The 24,003-nt window shown below is 45.5% G+C and overlaps 2 protein-coding genes across 3 annotated transcripts in view; both read right to left on the bottom strand.

Moving 5' to 3' along the window:
* LOC142497941 (ly6/PLAUR domain-containing protein 8-like) overlaps window positions 1–24,003 on the bottom strand; it is a 414,350-nt gene that overhangs the window by 139,710 nt on the left and 250,637 nt on the right. The gene's annotated exons all lie outside the window — the stretch shown is intronic.
* LOC142497942 (uncharacterized) overlaps window positions 1–24,003 on the bottom strand; it is a 29,740-nt gene that overhangs the window by 2,442 nt on the left and 3,295 nt on the right. Inside the window, exons 2-4 of the mRNA XM_075606414.1 lie at window positions 21,940–22,053; window positions 17,515–17,682; window positions 15,529–15,681 (exon numbers count right to left, since the gene is read on the bottom strand). Of these exons, the coding sequence (XP_075462529.1) occupies window positions 15,529–15,681; window positions 17,515–17,682; window positions 21,940–22,053 (435 nt within the window). The remainder of the gene's footprint in view (window positions 1–15,528; window positions 15,682–17,514; window positions 17,683–21,939; window positions 22,054–24,003) is intronic.

The following is a 24,003-nucleotide window of genomic DNA, read 5'->3' as shown; positions in this document are numbered from 1 at the left end:
GATTCTTCTTTGTGTAGCTGTGTCCCCCTTTCCCTCCCTTACCTCCGATGCGGGAGGGAGCGGAGAAAGGAAGGCTACGGCTGCTGGCAGAGAGAGAGCTCCATTGCTTCGGATGCCTAGGCAGGGTGCTGTCATTGTTTGCCGCGCATGCACAGAGGAAACTAGCGCATGCGCAGAAGAGCCCTGAGGTTGCGGCGGCCATCTTAGTGCAGTGCGCATGCGCCGTCACATCAGAGTAGCAGAGGTAATCTTGAGGAGGTTCCGCAGGGGAACTATATATCCTAGCATGCTCTGGGTGGGGACCACATGATGCGCAGCAGCCAATAGGGCTCCCTGTATCCCCTGAAGGGATATTGATACAGTTTGACGTGAAGGAGCGCATGGAGGCAGTTGGAGCCAGAACATAGAAGGGGAAGGTTGTGTCCGGGTGCAGTGGCCCTTTAGGTCCCAGTTAGGCCCCAATCACATTGAGTTTGTAGCTGCTAGAGGGAAAGGCCCCCAGATAGGGACATTTCCCTATAGCCATAGCACTGTTAGGCAACCGTGTCCAGACGCCGCACAGTGACTTGAGGCCTGTTGTCTGGGACCAGACCACCCATGATAAGAGACTTTTAAAGATGAGACCCTCCAGTGGGAGTTCACCCCACACAGAGGTGGATGCCTTCGCGGACAGAACTACGTAGGTAGATCAGACGGCCTAGTTGTTATTCGGCAGTATCCAGGTACTGGAGTACCTGGGCAGGTACCAAAACTAAGTGCACCAACGGTCCACGGGGTAACGCTACTCACTTTGGGTGGGATTGACTTTGGGGGGAAAGGAAACCAGGGATATTGGTACCAAGCAACCTTTGTACTTTGGGGACAGTCACCCGGTGTATTATATTGTGCATGATATATACAGTGTGGTACAGGTTGCCATATCCTACAGTATGTTAGTAAAACCGTTATATATATACCACGTGCATGTTTTTATTATTGTATTGGTTCCTGAGAGGGGTCTATCACGCTACACTGGGATCCCTCGCAGGTGGAGGCGCTGCACCGATGACAAACAAGCGATCATCCCAGGCTCCCAGTGGCCGAGGCTCAGGCCTTCTGGTAGCCAAACAGGTAATGTCAGTATTGTAGTTCCTTTAGTGACGGGGGGAAAGGGGCTATATTTGCACCCCACCTTTTTCTCCTTTCTCATCTCTTTCTTTAGACATGGGCCACTTTCGATCCAATTAAACCATGGTCTCTATTAATACTATGACCAAATGATACAGATTGAATTACATTTTAGTACTGAAATTCTTATTTTTCTTGCACAATGTTTAAAAAAACATAATCTCATGCAGTGTGTTGATCACATTAATATCGCAAGATTTCGTGTATGCACTTTTTTAAATCGATGCTAATGTGTGTGTTCGCTTTATCAAAATTTGAATCACTGCCAAACGTTTTGCCAAGCCTCGGAGGGCTAGTAATGTTTACAAATTAGTAATCTTTCCGCGAAATATCCCCAGGATGTGAGAGGAACATGGTGTGTGCCCCAATTATAATCTCTGACTCAGCATTAAGAGGATTTAGCTATGTTTGAAAATGTACATAATCGCCTGAGATCCATGACTGAAACGCAGCTTTTCGTCACTAAAGTGGTCCGGGTTCGGAGACTTCCGGTGACGTCGGCTGACATGGACGGGTAGCTTGGGAGCTCCGCAGACTCTCCCGTATAACTCAGGATTTAAGCACCCTTCCACTTAAAATTCCTACTCAAACTATACTCCCCCGAGTGGGGCACTACCTCAAGCATGTCCAGGCAAACTAAAAAGCCGGTAGCGCAAGCAGTCGCGAAGCTCTTCTCCCCGCAGCTGAAAAGCCCTGAACCGCAGCCAGATATCCAAGATGGCGGGATCGCACGCATTGACCATGCACAGCAGAGTAAAACAGCCCGACCCAAGGAGGCCTCACCAGAGCCTTCATGGAAGAGCTGATGGCGGCGCAACACACGAAGCTACATGCCTCCCTCCAGTTGGAGATTAAAAAGGCTGTTCACCCCATAGATTTAACCCTGACCCTCCCTTTTACCAAAAACACACAATACAAATGGAAACTAAATGACTCCATGCTCAATTGCCCAGATACAGAGGCAACCATACGTCAAAAACTCTCACTATATTTCCAACAAAACATAGGGTCTGCCTCCACCCCAGCCATGCTCTGGGAGGCTCACAAAGCCACAATCAGAGGAGATCTAATATCAATAGCCTCATACAAGAAAAAAATTAAATTTAAACTTCAAAAAGGCCTGACAGAAAAAATTGCACAATTGGAGCAACAACATAAAGCCACAATGTCAAAAAAAATACTAAAAAATTTAAACTTAGCAAGGGCGTCCCTTAAACAGTCTCAATTAGAAGACGTCGAAAAGGCCCTCAGGTGGACTAGACAGAAGTATTTCGATAAAGGCAACAAAGCAGATAAATTGCTGGCCGCTAAGCTAAGAGGAACTAAGGTCAAATCCCAGATAACCCGAATCAAGTCTAGAAAGGGACAGGTTACATACATTGAAAAAGAAATAGCGCAGGAATTTGCAGATTTCTATTCCGATCTATATAACCTCCACCCTCCAGGCCAGGACCCAGTCAGCCTTGAAACAATTACTCGCTATTTAGAGCAATGCTCCTTACCAACACTAACCCCCGAGGAATTGGAGACACTCAATGAAAAGATATCACAGGAGGAACTGAACCAGACCATAACCTCACTCAAACCACCTAAGGCCCCGGGCCCAGATGGGTTCACTAACTCCTATTACAAAATGTTCAGATCCACTTTATCACCGCACCTCCTCAGCATGTTTAATTCTTTTTTACAAGGCGAACCAATCCCAGCCACTATCACAGAGGCAAATCTTGCCATAATACACAAGGAGGGTAGAGACCCACTATTATGTGGAAACTACAGGCCCATCTCCTTATTAAATACAGACCTCAAAATCTACAGCAAGATCCTGGCAAACAGGTTAAACCCTATTCTCCCTAGACTTATACACGTAGACCAAGTGGGTTTTGTGTCAGGAAGACAGGCCTCCGACAATACCCGCAAAATTGTTGATATAATTGATCACGTGCATCTCACTGGTTCTAAAGCAATGATTCTTAGTCTTGACGCCGAAAAGGCATTCGACAGAATCAAATGGACATTCCTAGACCAGACTATGAAGAGGTTCGGTTTCTGTGGCCCATTTCTAGAGGGAGTGAGAGCCCTCTATCAAAACCCCACAGCCCAAGTAAAACTGCCAGGAGGCCTCTTGAATCCAATACAAATTAAAAATGGGACCAGACAAGGCTGCCCACTCTCCCCACTATTATTTGCTTTAACTATAGAACCCCTCGCAGCGACAATCAGGAACGACAAAAGCATAAAGGGAATACCAATCGCGAGTAGGGAGCATAAAATCTCACTATTCGCGGATGATGTGATCTTAACGCTCGCAGACCCTCACACCTCCCTCCCTAACCTTCAAAGAGTCCTAACCCAATTCGGAACAGTCTCAGACTATAAAGTCAATATAGACAAGTCTGAGGCACTAAATTTATCCCTACCCGATCAAATATGGAAGCTTATTCAAGCCAATTACAAGTATAAATGGAGCACTACCTGTATAAAATATCTGGGAGTTAAAATCTCCAACTCCTATAACAAACTCTACCAACATAATTATCCCCCCTTATTCGATCAAATTAAGAAAGATCTTGAAGCATGGAGAAAGCACCAAATATCATGGTTTGGTAGAATGGTGTCCATAAAAATGAACATCCTGCCCAGACTACTTTATTATTTTCAAACCCTCCCAATCCTAATCCCACAAGCAGTACTAAAAAATCTCCAATCCCAACTAATCCAATTCATATGGAATGATAAAAAACCCAGAGTCCCTAGATCAGTTTTGCTCTCATCAAAAGAGAGAGGAGGCTTGGGGGTCCCCGATATAGTCAAGTACTACCATGCAGCACAGCTGAAGCAGGCAGTGGTATGGAACTGTGACCCGGCCTTGGCTTCCTGGCTTGAAATAGAAACCTACTATGCACGTCATAGCCCCTTCCAGTTAGCAATGTGGTCTCCAAACAGCAGTAGGACCGGGCCACAGAGATTTGACCTTGGAGCAATGAGATGCACGTGGAATATATGCCTTAAAAGCAAAGGGAAGTACGGTCTGATAGCATCCCCCTCCCAGCTCACGCCACTCTTTGGGAACCCCAATTTCCCACCGGGGTGTTCCCAAAGACAATTCGACCAATTTCAGGGTCATAATATTAAGCTGGTTGCTGATCTGCTGCAGAAAGAGGTGATCTTGACTTATCAAGAGCTTAAAAACAAATATAAAATCCCCGACCTCCACTTATTCAAGTATCTACAAGTCCGCCATTTCCTACTAGCATTGTCCCCAACAGCCAAATTCCCTCCACTCACTAGGTTTGAATCTCTCTGTATCAAAAACAACTACCAGAGAGGCCTGATATCCGAGATCTACAAGGGTCTGGAGCTCGGATCCCGGGCTCCTACTCACCGGTACATGCAAAAATGGTCAGAGGACCTTCAGATTCAAATAGATCAGGAAGACTGGGCAGAGATCTGGGAACAAGCTAAAAAAACATCAATATGTACAATAACAAAAGAGAACATCTATAAAATTATGTATCAGTGGTACCTGACTCCAGCCAGACTGAGCCAAATCTACCCCGGCACACTAGACCTCTGCTGGCGGGGATGTGGTCAAAAGGGGGACATGGCCCATATTTGGTGGTCATGTCCAGAGATTCAGAAGTACTGGAACATGATCCAGACACTTGTAGAGGACACAACGGGACTTAGACTTCCGCCTGACCCGCTGATCCTGGTGCTGGGCAAACCTACAGAGGATGTCCCTTCTCCGAGGTCTAGGCTCACCACGGCCATACTGACAGAAGCCAGGTGCTCAATAGCAGCGCCCTGGAAACAGATCAAGCCTCCCTCAAAGACAACTGTGATCAGGAGAATAAACGAGGTAATGTTAATGGAGAAGCTCACGGCCATGCTCCAGAAAAAGATACCCCAATTCCAGAACACTTGGGAACCCTGGCTAGGGAGATAGAATCAAAGTAGACCGCATAAAGGACACTCCAAAGCGAGCAAATTCGCTACACACCCAATCTAAAGTTAAGCACACGGCCTCAGTCCCCCCCCCCCTCCTTCTTCCTTTCCCTTCCTCTCCCCTGTTAGTCCCTCTTTTCTTCTTCACCTCTATCCCCACTTTTGGAAACCGAGAAAAAGACCCTGGTCAAAATGTATAACTATCTTGGGCTCAAGATAACAATGTATGTAAAAACTGTTTTTCCTGCTTGAAAAATGACCAATAAAAGAAATTGTTACAAAAAAAAGGCTGTTCACGATCTGACCCAACAGATTAATGGACTAGCGGACAAAACAACAGCACTGGAGGGCGATATGGAGGAGTCCCAGCAGCGCCAGACAGCAACGGAGAAAGAGAAATTTCTGCTCTGGGAGGAACTCGGTCAGCTCAGGGACGTATAGGAGGACCAGCAGAACCGGGATAGGAGGCAAAATCTCTGCATTCGAAATATCCCTGTAACGGTTCTCCCTGGCCTCCTCCGTCCTTATCTAATGGACCTGTTCAGATTGGTGTGTGAAACCCTCCAAGACCGCGACCTAGAAATAGACTGAGCCCACAGGGCTGAAGACCCAGGCAGAAGACGCGACGTTATTGTGCGTCTGCACAGCTACACAACAAAAGCAAACATACTGCTGGCAAGCAGAGGAAAAGAGACACTGACCTTTCAAAACGAACAGCTTCAAGTCTTCTCCGACTTATCCAGGACAACGGTGCTGAGAAGAAAGGAAATGAAACCCCTAACAGCCTCCCTGCGGGAGAATGAGATCAGGTACCGTTGGGGGTTTCCCTTCAAGCTCACCGCGAACAACAAGGCCATATACCTCACCATAAGATTCCCAGAAGACATGGCTCAGTATGTGCGGGCCCTGGACCTAACACCGCCAGCGGCCTGGACAACAGACCAGCAACAGACTTCACCCCAGCACGAAGAAGAGGGAGACATCAACCCTGAGCCAGGACGAAGAGAGGCTTCAACCCGCACAAAGACATCTAGACAGTAACGAGATCGACGACGCACACGACTCCCATCCAACATCGTCCGCACAGCCCTGATACCTAACGAGGCAAACAGCGGGGGACCGTCTCCTTCGCCACAGAAAGCGAGACCTCACGATGCTGGATCCCGACAAACGGGCATCCTGTGGATGACCGGACCCACAGTTTACAAGTTCTAAAAGCAGCTTAAACAGTTGCTGCAGTTCTCAAGCTTTTGGTTATGCGGAAGCAGCCCGCCCGGCAGAGGTTCGCGTGGCTGAGAGGCCCGGGCTCCAGGGGAGTTGCGGGAGGAGGGGGGAGAAGAGAACCGTTGAAGCTCGGTGAAAGTCTTCAAACTGTAAGTACTTGTCCCCCTTGCACCACCGGACCCTTCCCCCTCCCCGGGGGAGCCCCGACCCCACAGCGATGTGAGTAGAGGCAACAGCACGGACCAGGTCTCCGAAAGAGTGCCCCCCCCTTCACCTAAGCGATCACCCCCTATAAGCAGGGACAACCCCCAGAACCCCTGGACAATTAACCAGATATACTGTAGCAAACGGCCCCCAAACATATGCCCCCGCTTCCCCTGCCCCTCCCCCCCCTTTTTTTTGCCCACCTGGTAGCGCCCAAGGCTCTTCGAACCCCCAGACCCTGTCACAAAGGGCTCTCATGCCCCGTATCCCAACACTGTTGCCTGGACCAACCAGGCACGCGCGGGAGGCTACCGGACTGAAACGCCTCAGCAATATACCTCGGCGCCAGGGATAAGTAAATGTACCAGAGCAGAAATATATATGTAATGTCTGATAAAAAAAAATGCCGACTGGAAACAAAAGATGTAGAGGAACAAAGCTACCTAAACCCCCCCTATCCCATCCTCCCCTCTATCCCACCCCCCCATCCCATCCCCTCCTATCCCCCCCACCCCCCCTGTCCCCCCTCCCCTATCTCCCCCTCCCCTATCCCCTCCCCCCCTACCCCCCTATCCCCCCATCCTCTCCCCTCCCCCCCTCCTATCCCCCCTCCCTCCCCCTCAGTCCCCCCCCCCCTTCCCCCCTCCCATCCGTGCCCCCTACCATGTTCTAAGTTGATAAAGGTCTAACATATTAACCAAAGGATAAGATAACCGCTCCAGCCTAACTCGAATGTCAAAGGTGTAACTATGCCTCCATCATGCACAATTGTACTGTTTGATAAACATGCCAGTATTGTACGAAATAGACAGAGAAATATGTACCCCAACCCCCAACCCCCCCCGCCCACCCCCCCCTTTACCCGCTTCCCCCCCCATCTCTCCACACCCAGGGTCAACAAGCCCCTGGTGGCAAAACCCAAGGTACAACCCGAAAATCTGAGTTCAAGCTAACCCCCCAAGACGGGTCCAAACGACAACTAGGCGATTATACGCCCATGAGTATACATAAGCACTCACTGCTGAAGGTATCCCCTTGGGACGAAATACGTGGATGAGCATGCCCCCCCTCCACCCCCCCTCGTCCCCTCCACACCCCCCCTATCCCTCCCCCTCCCCTACACCCCTCCCCTCACCCCCCTACCATTCCCTTCCCCCCAAGGTTACCAAGGGCTAGATGCCAAAAAGCCAAGGTACAACATGCTTACCTGAGTCCTCACTCACCTCACTAGCCTGATCTGAATGCTAACTATGTATATATTTTACTACGCACATATCTATGTACTGCTTGATATATATGTCCGCTCTGAATGGAAAAGGAAGAGAAACAGGTCGCCCATCCCCCGTCCCCCCGCCCCCCACTCCTCCCCGCCCCACCCCCACCCAACCCCCCCCCCTCAACCTCCCTCCACACCCCCTCCCCCACCCCCACTACCCCCACCGATACTACACCCCTCCCCCCCATACCAGAGCTACCAAGCTCGTCAAGCTATAAGTCAAGGTTCAGCACGAATACTTCAACCTAGGATAACCTACTAGACTGACCCGAAGGTCAAATGTGTGACCTTGTCCCCAGATGTATACACAAATACTGATGGTCAAATGTTTATGTCAGGGACGAAACATATAGAAGAGCACACTGCCTCACCTCCCTCTTCCCTCCCCCTCCCCCTACCCATCCCTTTATCCCCTCCCCCTCAAGACCACCCAGGCGCGACCCCCCCCCACGCTCCCGCCCTCCCCAACCACCCCCCTACCTCATGCCTCTTCTTCTACAGACCCTCCACCCCCCCAAAACCACTAACCAATCTATCCTAGACCCCCGGCCCTGCCTCCCCAAAATGTGCCTGCATCTAAGGTTCAGCTCTGAGAGGAATGACTCTTTACTCTCCTAAGAGCTCACAGGATAGGGTAATGTGCATAATGTTTTGTAGAGTCTGCACTCCCGATTTGCTTGTTCCCCCAGTTCAGGGTTCAACGGATTTCTCCCAGTGGGCCTTAAGCCCACATGCTGGTCAATACTACCGGCAGCAAATATAGAGGACCACTCTTGGCCCTCTTTCCCTTCTATCTCTACCTGACGACCCTGTCCGAGAAAACAATCAAATATAATGTCCTCCATTAAAGTGATATCAAGCAACGTTAAAGGCCTCAACTCCCTGAGGAAAAAGAAGCTAGTCCTCATGGACTTGAAAAAAGCCAAGGGAGACATTGTCCTAATCCAGGATACCCATTTCAATTCCCCAACCCCCCCCCCCAACACATTTAAAAGCGTATTCCCCCAGGCATATTTCGCTTCGTCCCCAAGCAAAAAACGAGGAGTAGCCATCCTTATTAGAGCAGGGATCCCCTTTATCCTCTCCAAGACTCACCCAGACCCAGACGGCCGATTTTTAATAGTCCAAGGAACACTAGCAAGCACACCAATTACACTGGCTAATGTCTATGCCCCCAATGACAACCAAATCCCCTTCCTCAGAAAACTTCTTGAATCATTAGAGCAACAATCCCTTACGTCTCTGATCATAGGCGGGGACTTCAACATGGTAGCTTCCCACACGCAAGACAAGTCAAACCCTGCTACCACCTCCCTACCACCCTCCCACGCTATGTACACTGCCCAGTCCCAAAAGAAAGCCAAGAAATTTAGAGACATTATGGAGGAATACTCGTTAGTGGATATCCGGAGAGCTCAGCACCAGGGTCAAAGGGACTATACCTTCTTCTCCTCCCCTCATCAGTCCTACTCGAGGATCGATTATTTTCTTGGTACAAGAAATGTCTTCCAGGCTTCTGCCCAGTCAATTATAGGGTCAATTACCTGGTCGGACCACGCACCTATACACCTCACCTTGTCCCTGCCCTTTGTTAAAAACACACAATACAAGTGGAAGTTAAATGACTCCATGCTAAACTGCCCCGACACAGAAGCAGCAATTCGCCAAAAACTCTCATTGTACTTCCAACACAACGCAGGTTCCGCCTCTACCCCAACCATGCTCTTGGAGGCCATAAAGCTACAATTAGAGGAGATCTGATCTCAATAGCGTCATATAAAAAAAAAAATCTAAACTCCAAAAAGATCTGACAGACAAAATCGCTCAACTGGAACAACAACATAAAGATACAGCGTCAAATAAAACACTAAAACAATAAAACCTCACTAGGTCTGCCCTCAAACAGTCCTAATTAGAAGATGTCGAAAAGGCACTGAGATGGACTAAACAGAAATATTTCGACAAGGGCAATAAGGCATATAGCCTCCTAGCCGCTAAACTTAGGGGGACTAGAGTTAAGTCCCAGATAGCGCGTATCAGAACTAGAAAGGGGCAGGTTACATACATTAAAAAGAAATAGCGCAGGAATTTGCGGACTTCTATTCCAATTTATATAACCTTCACCCACCAGACAAAGATCCGGTCAGTCTTAACACAATTACACACTATTTATAGCAATGCTCCCTACCATCACTATCTCCTGACGAGATAGAGATTCTCAACAAAAAGATAACGCAGGAGGAACTAACTCAAGCCATAAGCTCACTTAAGTTAACCAGGACCCCGGGCCCAGATGGCTTCTCCAATTCCTATTACAAGATGTTTAAGCCCATCCTCTCCACCCACCTACTTAATATGTATAATTCTTTCCTCCAGGGCGAACCAATCCCCGCCACAATTACAGCCGCAAACCTTGCTAGCTATAATTCACAAGGAGGGTAGGGACCCGCTCCTCTGCGGGAACTACAGGCCCATCTCCCTATTAAATACAGACCTCAAAATCTACAGCAAGATCTTGTCAAACAGGTTAAACCCAATTCTCTCTAGGCTTATACATGTGGATCAAGTAGGATTTGTGTCGGGAAGACAGGCCTCCGACAATACCCGCAAAATTGTGGACATAATCGACCACGTGCATCTCACATGCTCCAAAGCAATGATTCTAAGTTTGGATGCCGAAAAGGCATTCGACAGAATCAAGTGGTCATTCCTAGACCAGACCATGAGGAGGTTTGGCTTCTGTGGGCCCTTCCTGGAGGGAGTGAGAGCCCTCTACCAAAACCCCACAGCCCACGTAAAATTATCAGGAGGCTTCTCAGACCCAATACGAATCAGGAACGGGACCAGACAAGGCTGCCCGCTTTCTCCCCTCTTATTTACCTTAACCATAGAGCCCCTGGCAGCCACAATCAGGGATGAAAAAAAGTATAAAAGGAATTCAAATAGCAGATAGGGAGCATAAAATCTCCCTATTCGCAGACGACGTGATCTTGACACTCGCTGACCCCCATATCTCCCTCCCCAACCTCCAAAGAGTCCTAACCCAATTTGGAGTAGTATCGGACTACAAAATCAATATGGACAAATCGGAGGCTCTAAATTTATCCCTCCCCGACCAAACATGGAAATTAATTCCAGCCAACTACAAATACAAATGGAGCACCACCTGTATAAAATATTTGGGAATTAAAATCTCCAACTCCTACAATACACTCTACCAATATAACTACCCCCCCCTATTCGACCAAATTAAAAAAGACCTAGAAGCATGGAAAAAGCACCAGATCTTGTGGTTTGGAAGAATAGCCTCAATAAAAATGAACATTTTACCAAGATTACTCTACTATTTTGAAACCCTTCCAATCCCAATCCCACAAACAGCGCTAACAAATATTCAATCCCAATTTTCCCAATTCATTTGGAACGACAAAAAAAACAGAGTCCCTAGATCAGTGATGCTCTCGCCAAAAGAGAGAGGGAGATTGGGGGTCCCCGATATAGTTAAGTAACTATCTCGCAGCACAATTGAAGCAGGCTGTAGTTTGGAGTTGCGACCCGGCCCTGGCTTCTTGGCTCGAAATAGAATCCCATTATGCGCGCCCCAGCTTCCTTCAGGTGGCAATGTGGACCCCGAGTAGCAGCGGGGCCGGAACACAGAGATTCAACTTAGGAGCAATGAGATGCACGTGGCACGTATGGCTTAAAAGCAAAGGGAAGTATGGTCTGTTAGCCTCCCCCTTCCAGCTTACACCAATCTTTGGGAACCCCAACTTCTCACCAGGATGTTCCCTGACACAATTTGACCAATTTCAGGGTCGCAATATTAAGCTGGTTGCTGATCTGCTGCAGAAAGAGGAGATTTTAACTTACCAAGAGCTAAAAGACAAATTCCAGATCCAAGATCTACACCTATTTAAATACCTTCAAGTTCGCCACTTTCTATTAGCATTATCCCCAACAGCCACATTCCCCCCGCTCACCAGATTTGAATCCCTATGCACTAAAAACACATACCAAAGAGGCTTAATATCTGAGATCTATAAAGGTCTGGAACTAAAATCCCATTCCCCAGACCACCGGTACATGCAGAAATGGTCAGAGGACATGAACCTCCAAATAGATCAGGAAGACTGGGCGGAGATTTGGGAGCAAGCCACAAAAACATCAATCTGTACAACAATAAAAGAGAATATCTATAAAATTATGTATCAGTGGTACCTGACTCCAGCTAGACTGAGCCAAATCTACCCCGGCACATTGGACCTATGCTGGCGGGGATGTGGTCAAAATGGGGACATGGCCCACATTTGGTGGTCATGTCCGGAGATTCAGAGGTACTGGACCATAATCCAGACGCTTATTTTTGGAGTAACGGGGCTCCGCCTTCCCCTCGACCAGCTGACCCTGGTGCTGAGCAAACCAATGGAGGATATCCCCCCCCCAATGTCCAGGCTCATCATGGCCATACTAACTGCAGCCAGGTGCTCCATAGCAGCCGCGTGGAAACAACTCAAGGACCCCTCGAGAACCACAGTAACCAGAAGAGTAAGTGAGGTGATGATAATGGAGAAACTCACAGCCATGCTCCAAAAGAAGATGCCCCAGTTCCAGGCTACCTGGGACTCCTGGATGGGGAGATAAAACTCGAGAAGGCCGAACAGGGGAGACCCTGGATCGGATAAATCCGCCTTGAACCAAAGATGGGGATGCCAAAGAAGCCTCGGGCCCTCCCCCCCCTACCATCCTACCCTCCCCCTCCTCCTAGTGTTAGTCCATTCCCCCCTGTCCCTCCTCCCTCTCAATATCTCTTTCTTTTCGCCCTTTCTCTTTCTTCCTTTCCCCTAGCTCACGAAAATGTGAAAACGATATTGGTCACGATATGTCTAAACCATGGCAATAACTTTCATGGGCTCATGACAACAATGTATGTACAATAATCTGAGAACGTGTTCAATAAAAAAATTGTTACAAAAAAAAAGTGGTCCGGGTTAGTGACCAAACCTCTTATATTTACCTTTCTACAAATATTAATTAAATAAAGTGAAAATATAGAGTAAGTTGTTTTTAGGACAGGGATAATCCTTTATATACATCTATAGCTTCCGAAGAGTCGGTTTTAGTGCTTTTATTTTCTTGTAATGTACAGTATTATTTAGTACTAGCTTTTGTACCCGGCTTCGCCCGGGGAATATAATATTGAATACATGTCCCCGCCTTCCCCCCCCCCTGCTGCTGGATGTAGTGCGGGGTGAGATTTGTCTCTGTCTCTGTGTGTGTGTGTCTGTGTGTGTATATGTGTGTGTGTGTCTCCCCCCGCTGCCAGAACATGTCCCCACATGTTATCGGGTGTATAAGAATATATATCTGAGAAGCCCCCACTCCTCTGTGAGGCAGTCAGGAGCCATCATGTGACAGACCCACACACCATCACCTCATAGCCACCGACCATCGCTTCACAGCAAAGCCCCCTGCCACACGTAAAACGATTCGCACTACTTTCCGGTCGTATTGTTTGTTTTATTACTGGGACAGGGCTGCGCCAGTCACCGCCCCGGGGACTGGCCAACGCAAACATATACACATGAAATACGTGCTGCTGTACGGAGGGTCCTTGCTCAGTATACTCACTCTGCCCTCGAACTGCTTCTTATCCACGTCGCTTATGGCGGCGGCTGCTGCTCTAACAAAACGGATACTCGAGGGAAGGTCAGACCGACGGTGGCTGCTGCTCCCGCGCGTATCCCAGTCCCTCTGCACTTTTTCCTCTCCGTCTTTCCCTCCCCCCCCCCCTGTTGTTACATCTCCCCCCACTGGCGAAACATTTTACCGCCCCCATCCCCCCGGTTGGTACATCTCCCTCCCTCACCCCCGCTGGCACATCTCCCACCATGCTGACACATCTCCCCTGCACATCTCACATCCAGTGATTCCCAACCTTTTTTGTTTGGAGGAACCCTTTAAGAATGTTTAAAATTTGGGGGGAACCCCTATCTGGATGACACATGTTCGACAGGGGTAAATCACAAATAGACGTGTAAGCAGTAGGGGTAATACATAATAATTAACTCATACTTTTGAATAAACAATGTGTATATATTTTGTAATGATTTTGGTTTAAACATCACCCCCCCTGCATCTCACATAACCTCCCCCCGCCCCTGCATCTCACATCACCCCCCACGGATCTATCTCTCTCCCCCTCTCCTCTCTCCCTTTTCTCTCCCTGTCCTCTCCCCTCCCTCCTTCTCTTTCATCTCCCGCCTTCTCTCTCCCCTCTCCCCCCTTCTCCTGCTCATATGTAAGGAGAAGCAGCAGCAGCCTCTCTCCCCCCCCCCAAGTGCCGGGCTGCTAGCGAACGCTCCGAGGAGGGAGGAGGAATGCGGAGGGGGAGAGAAGGGGGGAGAGCCAGGGGAAGCAGTGAGTGCGGCTGGCAAGGCGGAACCCCTGGGACTGCGGAGTCTCGGCTGAGAATCACTGCACATGACACCCAGCTCTGATCCAAGTTAGGACATGCCCGCTCCCGTTGTAGCCACGCCCCCCCTCTGTTCCTGCACTAACAGATTTGCTGGATATTAGAATGTCGATAATTTGGGGTGTGAGTGACATTGGAAGCTCAAAATAGTTGCGTTGACCTACAAATCCGCAGCAGAATGTCCATTGAAAAATGTGTGGTGCTACGTGGTGCCGTTTGTGAGATTTCGATGCTTCTGACATAAAAACTAATGGAAAATGGAATCCAACTTAGAATTATAGTATAGCTATATTACCTTTAACTGATAGAGCATTGCCTTTTTAATACATAGTTAATCTTTTGGAGTCTTAGATATGTGTGAGTGGCAGTGGCTCTTGTAAACATATGTATATAAATGTTTTATATAATTCTGATTTTTATATTAGTGCAGTATTTTTATTGTTTTTTTTTTAATTATTACAGACCCAGGGACTTTAATTCAATTAATATTTATATAATTTTTGCTATAGAAAACAGAACCAGTCCACATCACTTAGTATTATAAAAAAAATAGAAAAAAGCCTCACATGTATTCCGTCTCTCATTACAGATAGATAAAGGCTCATTGTGACCTGAAACATCACTTGTTTAACATTAGTTTCCTGCTGTCCATCTGACGGAATAAATGTGAGTTTTCTATCTTTGAATATACCAGAGCTGTGGGCTGTGTTTGTTTTCTATGTTATTATCTTGGAGGATGGATGGCACTTCCTAGTCTGACGCGCACCCAGATGCTTCTTCTAGCAATTATATTTTTTGTACATGCCTGTGGTTTTTTATAGCATGTAAGAAAGGGATTTTTTCCTACTTCCATTTATTTCTTCTGAACCTGTTTTCCATGTTTCTTTTGCTGGCAACTTTATATTGAAGGTTTATATACTGTAATATGCACTTTTATAAAGACTCCTTATATAATATCTTATATAATATTCTACTTTGATTAAATTATATATACACACAGTCAGAAGGGCATGAACTTATTTTTGTGAGGGGGTGCTGCACATACAAAATCAGTAACACATATACATTTCCCCGAGGGAGAGGGGGTGCTGAATCTCCCCCTGTAGCCCTTTTCTAGCCCCCTTACATATACTGTATATAATATTTAAATTAAGACACAATTAATTAGTGAGCATATCTACTCCATTGTAGAAAGAATTGTGGTCTTTGGTGTGGTCAGTGACCATGGAATCCTTACCTGCCCTCTGTATTAGGCCTATATAGTTCACACATTCTCCTTCATCTGGATTACAGGTCACAAACGTACTGCTCACACATTCCTCTGTACTGCTGGCATTAAAACAGGATGGACATTTATAGATCGGCTCCACAGATGAATCTATTTGGGAATCTAGAACGGAATTATAAAAATGTTACAAAAATCATAAATTCATGAGTACAAGTACTTTTTAAGGTCTAAAACACTAAGAACAAATCCAACACCACAGTGAGAATAGGAATAACTTGGCTTCGCAATCATTGGGTGATTTATACAGATGCAGTCTTGGGTCTCTAATCAGCTTCCACGGACACTCCCTGAGCAGTCCGTTCGCTTTCTGAGGGGAATGTGTGCCTCTCCGCAGCGTGCTGTCCCTGCTCCATACAAATTTATTTAGTATCAGACGGAATTATTATTGGTGTGGTGGCAGTTATGTGCGTGTCCGGCAGATGGCAAAGTAAATGTCTTTTCCTATGGGGACACTGAATGCTACAGAGCGGTGTGGCTCAATGTCTGAAAGCAGGTGTCTATAAGCCAAGATAAAAAGTATGTACAGTATGTTCTTTGTTAAATTACCTTGTTCCGTGAATATTTTACCTAATGTCGGTGTTTCACATTTTATTAGAAACCAGACTGAACAGTATTTTACATTCTTCACTTCTGAGTGATGCGTGGGACATGACATAATGGCAACTACTGTATGTGTGATTATTAATATTGAATAGTGTCCCTTTCTTTACAGGCCAAGAAGTTATTTTTCCCCTTATGAGATATCATTGGAAGATATGACACTGGGGTTTTTTGTTTGCCTTCCTCTGGATCAATAAGTAAGTATAGATTTAGGATAAATTATCTTTGGTCTAAATAAAGCATAGGTTGAACTTGATGGACGTACATCTTTTTTCAACCTCATCTATTATGTAACTCTGTAACTCTGAAACTCTGAAACTCTGAAACTCTGAAACTCTGAAACTCTGTAACTCTGTAACTCTGTAACTCTGTAACTCTGTAACTCTGTAACTCTGTAACTCTGTAACTCTGTAACTCTGTAACTCCAAGAGCCAGCCAGTTTGAAGAAGAAAATAACAGAACATTGTAAATTTGGAAGTAGAGACTTTGTATTATTGTATTATTCATTTTTACTTTGTTATTGTGTACAAATAAAACATTTCATTCTCTAAAAATACTTTTTTTGGTGTGTTCAAGTTTTTACTCTTCACATTTCAATTAAATACCCTTACACTAGATACATCTGTGTGATATCGGATCGTGCGCACATGAACGGGGTTAAGTGACGGGTTACATTGCAGTTAAATTTTTAAGACACAATAACTTGCGATCGCTGACTTGCGTTTCTGTCCGGTATTGCAGCGAACGCAAAATTACCATGTTCTGCCCTTTTTCAAATTACGGGCAAACCGCGCACAAAGTTTTAATGCGTGCGGTGCGGGGCCGGATGCTGTACGGGACTCGCAAGGCGAGAGTGACCAATCATAGGGCTTCATCTGTACTGTATGTAGCTAAATGTATCACTAAAATATATACTGTATTGTAACTTGAGTTGTTTTTGCATAGAGTATCCCAGGTGCATATGTTTCCACATTTCAAAATATAAACATTGTTGGAAAAGGCTTTGAAGGAAAATACAACACTATACTAATCGTGGGGAACTGCTGGAGTAATAACGATTGCTACATCTGTATACTGGACAAGATGCAAAGTTACTAGATGATATAGTATAGAGATTTTACTCATCAGTTACTGTAATAAAGGGGTGAGGGGATTTTTCTGCCCTCTAATGCTGCAATCTGTTCATTGCTGTGTGCATCAGTTAAAGGTGTATCTGCCCTTTTCAAACATTTCTCCTGCAACAAAATGATGTTTCATTTATTGAAAACATTACAAGGGGAATATTAAATGTCATAATCGTGTATAAGTTCATAAACCTACAGTATGTATACTTACTTTCATACTGCTGATTCTCATTGCAGAGATCTGTGTAACAGCATTTAGCGGTGACAGCGACTTCAACCCCAGCTCCGGTTTTGATACTGAGAAATTTATTACACGCTAGTGATTCTAACATAGAATTATATTCACATCCTGATCGGATTGATTGGAGTGATTTTCCATCTAAAATAGACACAGAGGAGGAAAACCCATCAGTCACGATAACAAAAGAATCTTCAGGACACGGAGGAAAGTAACAGAATGTCGGAGTGTATGTATGTGATGAGGCAATTAGTGGCTGTGACACAGGGCTATTTATATATTTCTCAAAGGGTTCATTCAGGTTATTTCTGACTGAAAATTGGGGTTTTATGAAAGTTGTCCAGCATGACCACGTCGGAAAATATTGATTAAGGCCCAAAAAGAGACAATGGAGAAAACAAACTATAGAGAATTAAGGAAGAGAGTGTGAGCAAAAGAAATAACAGAAGGAAAAGTCTATGACCCTATTTATTCAAGCAGTGGGATTTTGATATTTTTGCGGGGTTAAATGTCATCTCGCCATATTTATTAAAGTGATAAGTGTTATTTAGGAAAACAGATTGATTTGTTCTTGAAACTAGTATGATACAGTAGCGAATTTGTATTGAAATGAGAAATCTTGACAATTTACTGTAACTAGTGTCAGTGTTACGGTATATACAGTACGGAGAAAGGGAGATTTATTTAATGGAGAGGATCCCTCTCTTCTACGGTATGTGATCACGTGTGTGGAGAAAAGTGCATGCACGTATTAAGTAAAAAAGGGGCAGGAATGCGCTACATCCCACAAGCACTCAGTCAGTGACTGATAAGTAACACACCCTTCCATGTCCTAACTATCAGGGATGGTGCTCCCCTGGAGTATAGAACATGACATCTATTAAGTAACAATATCTGCGCATATAGAGTACTATTCTTACTGCATGTTATGATCTCACAATTACAATACACATTGTCTCTCATATGTGTGTGTCTTGGTTGGCAATAAAACACAGAGGAATAGAAAAGTAGCATTAAAGAAATGGTAGAAGGATAAAGACCCCAAACTATCGGGTTTATAGTGAATTTCGGGGAAACCCTTATCTGGATGACACATGGTCGACAGGGGTAAATCACAAAATAGACGTGTAAAGCAGTAGGGGTAATAAATAATAACTAACTCATACTTTTGAATAAAGAATGTGTATATATTTTGTAATGATTTTGTTTTAAACATCACCCCCCGCATCTCACATCAACCCTACGAATCAATGTCTCTCTCTCCTCCTCTCCTCTCCCTCCTCCCTCCTCCTCTCTCCCTCCTTCTCTCCTCTTCTCCCCCTCCTCTGTCCTCTCCCCCTCCTCCTCTCTCCTCTCCTTTCTTCTCTTTCTTGTCCCCCTTCTCTCCTCTCTCCCCCCTTCTCTCTACTATCCCTCTCCCCTCCCCCTCCTCACACTCTCTATCTCTCTCTCTCACACACACACATCACACACACACACGTCACACACATGTCACACACATGTCACACACACACACGTCACAAACACACACGTCACACACACACGTCCCACCACACACACACATCACACACACACGTCACACACACACACACACACATCACACACACGCACGTCACACACACACCCGTCACACACACACGTCACACGTCACACACACACGTCACACATCACACACACACGTCACACAAACACACGTCACACAAACACACGTCATACACATGTCACACACACACACACGGCACACACACACCACATGTGCCACACACACGTCACACACGCGCATGTCACACGCGCACACGTCACACACACATCACACGCCACACACACCCACGTCACACACACGCACGCATGTCACACACACGCACGTGCACGTCACACACACACGTCACACACACACGTCACACACATGTCACACACACACACGTCACACATGCACGTAACACACGACACACACATTGTCACACTGTCACACTGTGAAACACACACACACGGCCACACTGTTACACACATTGTCACACTGTGAAACACACACGCACAGTCACACACTGTCACACACACATACACGCACACACATTGTCACTCACACTGTCACACACACACACACACTGCAACACTGTCACACACATTGTCACATTGTAACACTGTCAAACACATACACACACACACATTTACAGAAGAAGCAGAATAAGCAGAAGCAGCCTCTCCCCCCTCCTCTCCCTCCTTCCCCTCTCTCCCCCTCTCGTAGCTCACATGCAAAGATTACAGAAGCAGCAGCCCTTACTGCCGATACCACGGATCCCCCTCACCCCCCCCCTCGCAGCTCACAGACCTCAGACAGCAGGAAGCTTGAGACAGCGAGGACAGCAGTGCGCTCCTAGGAGAGGGGAGGGAGGGAAGGAGGAGGAGGAGAGCCAGGCCACAGTGTGTGTGGGTGGCCAGGCGGAACCCCTGGGACTGCTCCGCAGAGTGAGAATGACTGACACAGCCCCATCCAGGCAAGGACATGCCCCCTCCCTTAGAACCCACGCCCCCGCCCCCTGCTTTTACTGCTGTCCAGCCGAGTGAAACTTAGAATGTCCATAACTTGGGGGGTGAGTGACATTGGAATCTCAAAATAGTTGCGTTGACCTACAAATTCGCAGCAGAATGTACATTGAAAGTTTTGTGGTGCTACGTGGTGCCGTTTGTGAGATTTCGATGCTTCTGACATACAAACGAACGGAAAACGGAATCCAACTTAGAATTATAGTATAGATATCAAGAAAAAAGTGGAATAGTTGAGGGGGGAAAAAATGTCTCCACACTATATGTACCAAAGTAAAAAAGGCCTATTCACCTTTTGCACAGGTACAGTATGCATGTTGCCATATTTTTAAAGCCCTTCTCGCATGTACAAACCATTGCACATCACCGGTATTCTAGAACCTTCATAATGTCCAAAATGCAAAAACAGGGTGGAAATACTTAAAAGGCTGGCCCAAAAGATGCAAGACTGTTTTTGTTCTGTTGGATCAAGACTCCCTATTTTAATTAGTTTAATTACCTTTTTCATGCACTTCCCTAGCTTTCCAATGTACTGTTTATTTAATCATGTATATTACTGCAAACATTTTGCTTGTAGGACAATTAGCCATGGCCAGTTAGCCGTGGCCCTTCCACTGTCAGGAAATTTGGCCACAACAGGTAATGTAACTTCCAACCCCTTAACTAAAAACCCTCATTCTAAAAGCTTAACCATATCCTCCTGCTCCCAAAAAAACTACTTTTTTAACCTTACCCTAAAAATTCTAACCTTAACACCTTACCCTAAAAACTGAAAATGTAACTCCCTATCCTAAAACCCGTACATTTAATCCTGTGCCCTAAAAGACATAATTGTAACCCGTAACCCTAAACCTAAAAAGTGTAAACGCATGTGGATGAATGACCACAGCAAATCGTCCACGGCTAATTGTCCCTTTCTGGATATTACTGGTCAACAATGCCCGGGCTGGATGAGTTGATGAGTCAATTAAAATTTGCAATTGGTGTTGTAGTTATTATGGTCTGATGCAGGTGAGAAGAGGTTTTTTTTACCGATGTGCAACCTACAGGTGCGCCGACGAGTATTCTAAAACTTGCCTGGGTCCATCACCAACAAGACCCAGGTACATGCTGGGTAAATGCTGCAACATTTCAGTGACATTTCTGCAGAAAGACTAATGGCCCATCGGATTTACAGCGGGGGTCCCTGGCAGTCCCATTCAGGTTGAAAAGAACATAAAATGATACTAGAGATACTTGCTTGCTATGGCATGTGTTCTGTTAAGTCGCTTATACACGATGTATGACCTAGATATACCCCCTCTGATTTGTACAGTTTGCTTCCCAATTATACCCGTATTAAGATATTTCATATGAAAAGATTATGCAAGAAGAACATTTCTTCTCTTTGAATACAAATCAATTATGTTATCCTCTAACGAAGATTGTTCTGATCATATAACAATTAAGTAATATAGAAAGCTTCCAAATGTATTTATTTACCTAATATTCTCCACTATAACCAACACTGACACAAAGATTATGAGCACATGTATTCTTAATCATTGTTTAAATTTGTAATTCTCAATTAATTGTATTTTTTATGTTTTATGTTATTTTTTATATTCCATATTAAACTACTGAGGAGGATGTATAATTCAATACTTACATGAAGGAATTGTTTGTTGAGTCCTAAACACCCACACGTATACCTCAAACTATAAGTACACCATTCATCTTTGCACCTAGAGGATCTCAATAGATTTAAATAATATAATGATGTTTCCCCTTGTGAAATACATTTACCTGTTGCATTTAGTGATTTAGTTAAATATTAGATACAACAATACTTGTTTTTGTAAAGATATTACTCACCGATGGTATAGTTTTCTGAGTATGTTATACAAGACCTTGGACAATCAATAAAGGTATTTCCACAACATTCCTTAGAATTGGGATTCCAACATTGTTTGCATTTGATGCAATGAACTGCAAGAGAAGATAGAGATGGAGAAAAATACTGCAAGTTAGTACAGTTGCATCTCTGAGGCCACAAGGGAGACTACATGCTGTACTGTGATTACTCATGTGCTGATCTTGATTAGACAGACTTGTGGGTTTCATGCCACCCTCTCTCCATGTAATTAGAAATAATTTTGACACAGATATAATAAATAATGTTACAAATGTGCGTTTATATAATTGAAAAATGAATGGATCGGGTAGACAGATTGTTGGGGGGGGGGCTGGGATTGACCTGGCGGTCTTGGTACATGTTGGCACCAATGACAAAGTTAGAGAAAGATGGAGGGTCCTAAAAAATGATTACAGAGATCTAGGCCAAAAGCTTAAGCAAGGACCTCCAGGGTAGTATTTTCTGAAATACTACCAGTGCCATGCGCTACCGTAGGGAGACAGTCAGAGATCAGGGAGGTAAATGCATGGCTAAGAAAGTGGTGCAGGAAGGAAGGGTTTGGATTTTTAGAGCACTGGGACTCCTTTTCTGAGAGCTGCCATCTATATTCTAGGGACGGATTGCACCTCAATGAAGAGGGATCTTCTGTGCTAGGGGGGAGAATGCTAAAAAGGTTGGAGGAGATTTTAAAGTAGGATGGATTGGGGGGGGATGAAGCAGATAATTAACTAAATGGAATAGATGAGGATACAAGGTGGTATGGGGTAGAATGGGGGCGTGCGAGTTTGACAAGCAGTGAGACACCCATAGTAAATACAGATATTACTAGAAAACTTCTAAAGACTAAACCAAGTGGGCGTAGAAAGGAAGGAGCAGATAAGATAATAGTACAGGCTGAAAAAAAACTTAAATGCATGCTTGCTAATGCAAGAAGCCTGACAGATAAAATGGGGGAGCTTGAATTAATAGCTGGAAGGGAGCAGTATGATATCATAGGCAATACTGAAAAATGGTGGGATGAAACTCAAGACTGGACAGTTAATTTAGAGGGTCATTCCCTTTTTCTGAAGGATCGAACAAATACTGCTGCGGCACAGTTTATTCGAGCATTTGCCCGTTCTGTGCCGCAGCAGTAGCCTGGCGCGCGCCCGAGTGTGACGGGCGCGCGCCGAAGCAGCGGAAGAGCGCCCTCCGATCGGGGCGCTCTCCCTACCGCTGCCGGGTCCGCCGGGTCCCCCGGAACCCCCTGCCGCTGTCCCGCGATCGCGGGACACCAGGGCTCCCTCGGGGAGCCCCTGGACACGCGTGCAGGGGGCGCACGCTCCCGATGACGCGTGACCGCGCGTCTATGACGCGCGGCACGCCGAGGGGCGGCAACTAGCAAGCCGGGAGATTTCCCGGCTTGCGGTACCGACCACACTTCAATAAAGTGTGTCGGTAGTGTAGAAGGGGAGATGGAGTATGTTTATATGTTAAACCAGATATAAAAACTATTATAAAGGATGATGTTTATGAAGGGAATGATGAAAATGTAGAGACATTGTGGATAGAAATTAGCAGTGGAGGTAAAAGTATAAAGAAAATGTTTGTGGGAATATGCTATAAACCACCAAATATCTGTGAGATTGAGGAAGCTAAAATACTTTTACAAATGGAGAAGGCATCAAAACTGGGTCATGTTTGCATAATGGGGGATTTTAATTATCCAATCATAGACTGGGGCAATGAGATTAGCATTACAACAAAAGGAAACAGTTTTTTGGGGGTGCTTAAAGACAATTATATGACCCAAATTATTGAGGAACCAACCAGGAGAGGTGCAGTACTGGATTTGGTCATATCAAACAATGTAGAAGTAATAAAAAATATTCAAGTCCTGGAACATTTGGGTAACAGTGATCATAACATGGTCTCATTTGAAATAAATTATCAAAAAACAGATTACTTGTGTTCAACAGAGACCTTAAACTTTAGAAAGGCAGATTTGAATAAACTGAGGTTGAATCTACACTGAGATGATGTTT

Source organism: Ascaphus truei, chromosome 6 (assembly GCF_040206685.1).
Source record: "Ascaphus truei isolate aAscTru1 chromosome 6, aAscTru1.hap1, whole genome shotgun sequence".
Classification (NCBI taxonomy): domain Eukaryota; kingdom Metazoa; phylum Chordata; class Amphibia; order Anura; family Ascaphidae; genus Ascaphus; species Ascaphus truei.
This window is presented reverse-complemented; position numbering and strand designations above follow the sequence as displayed.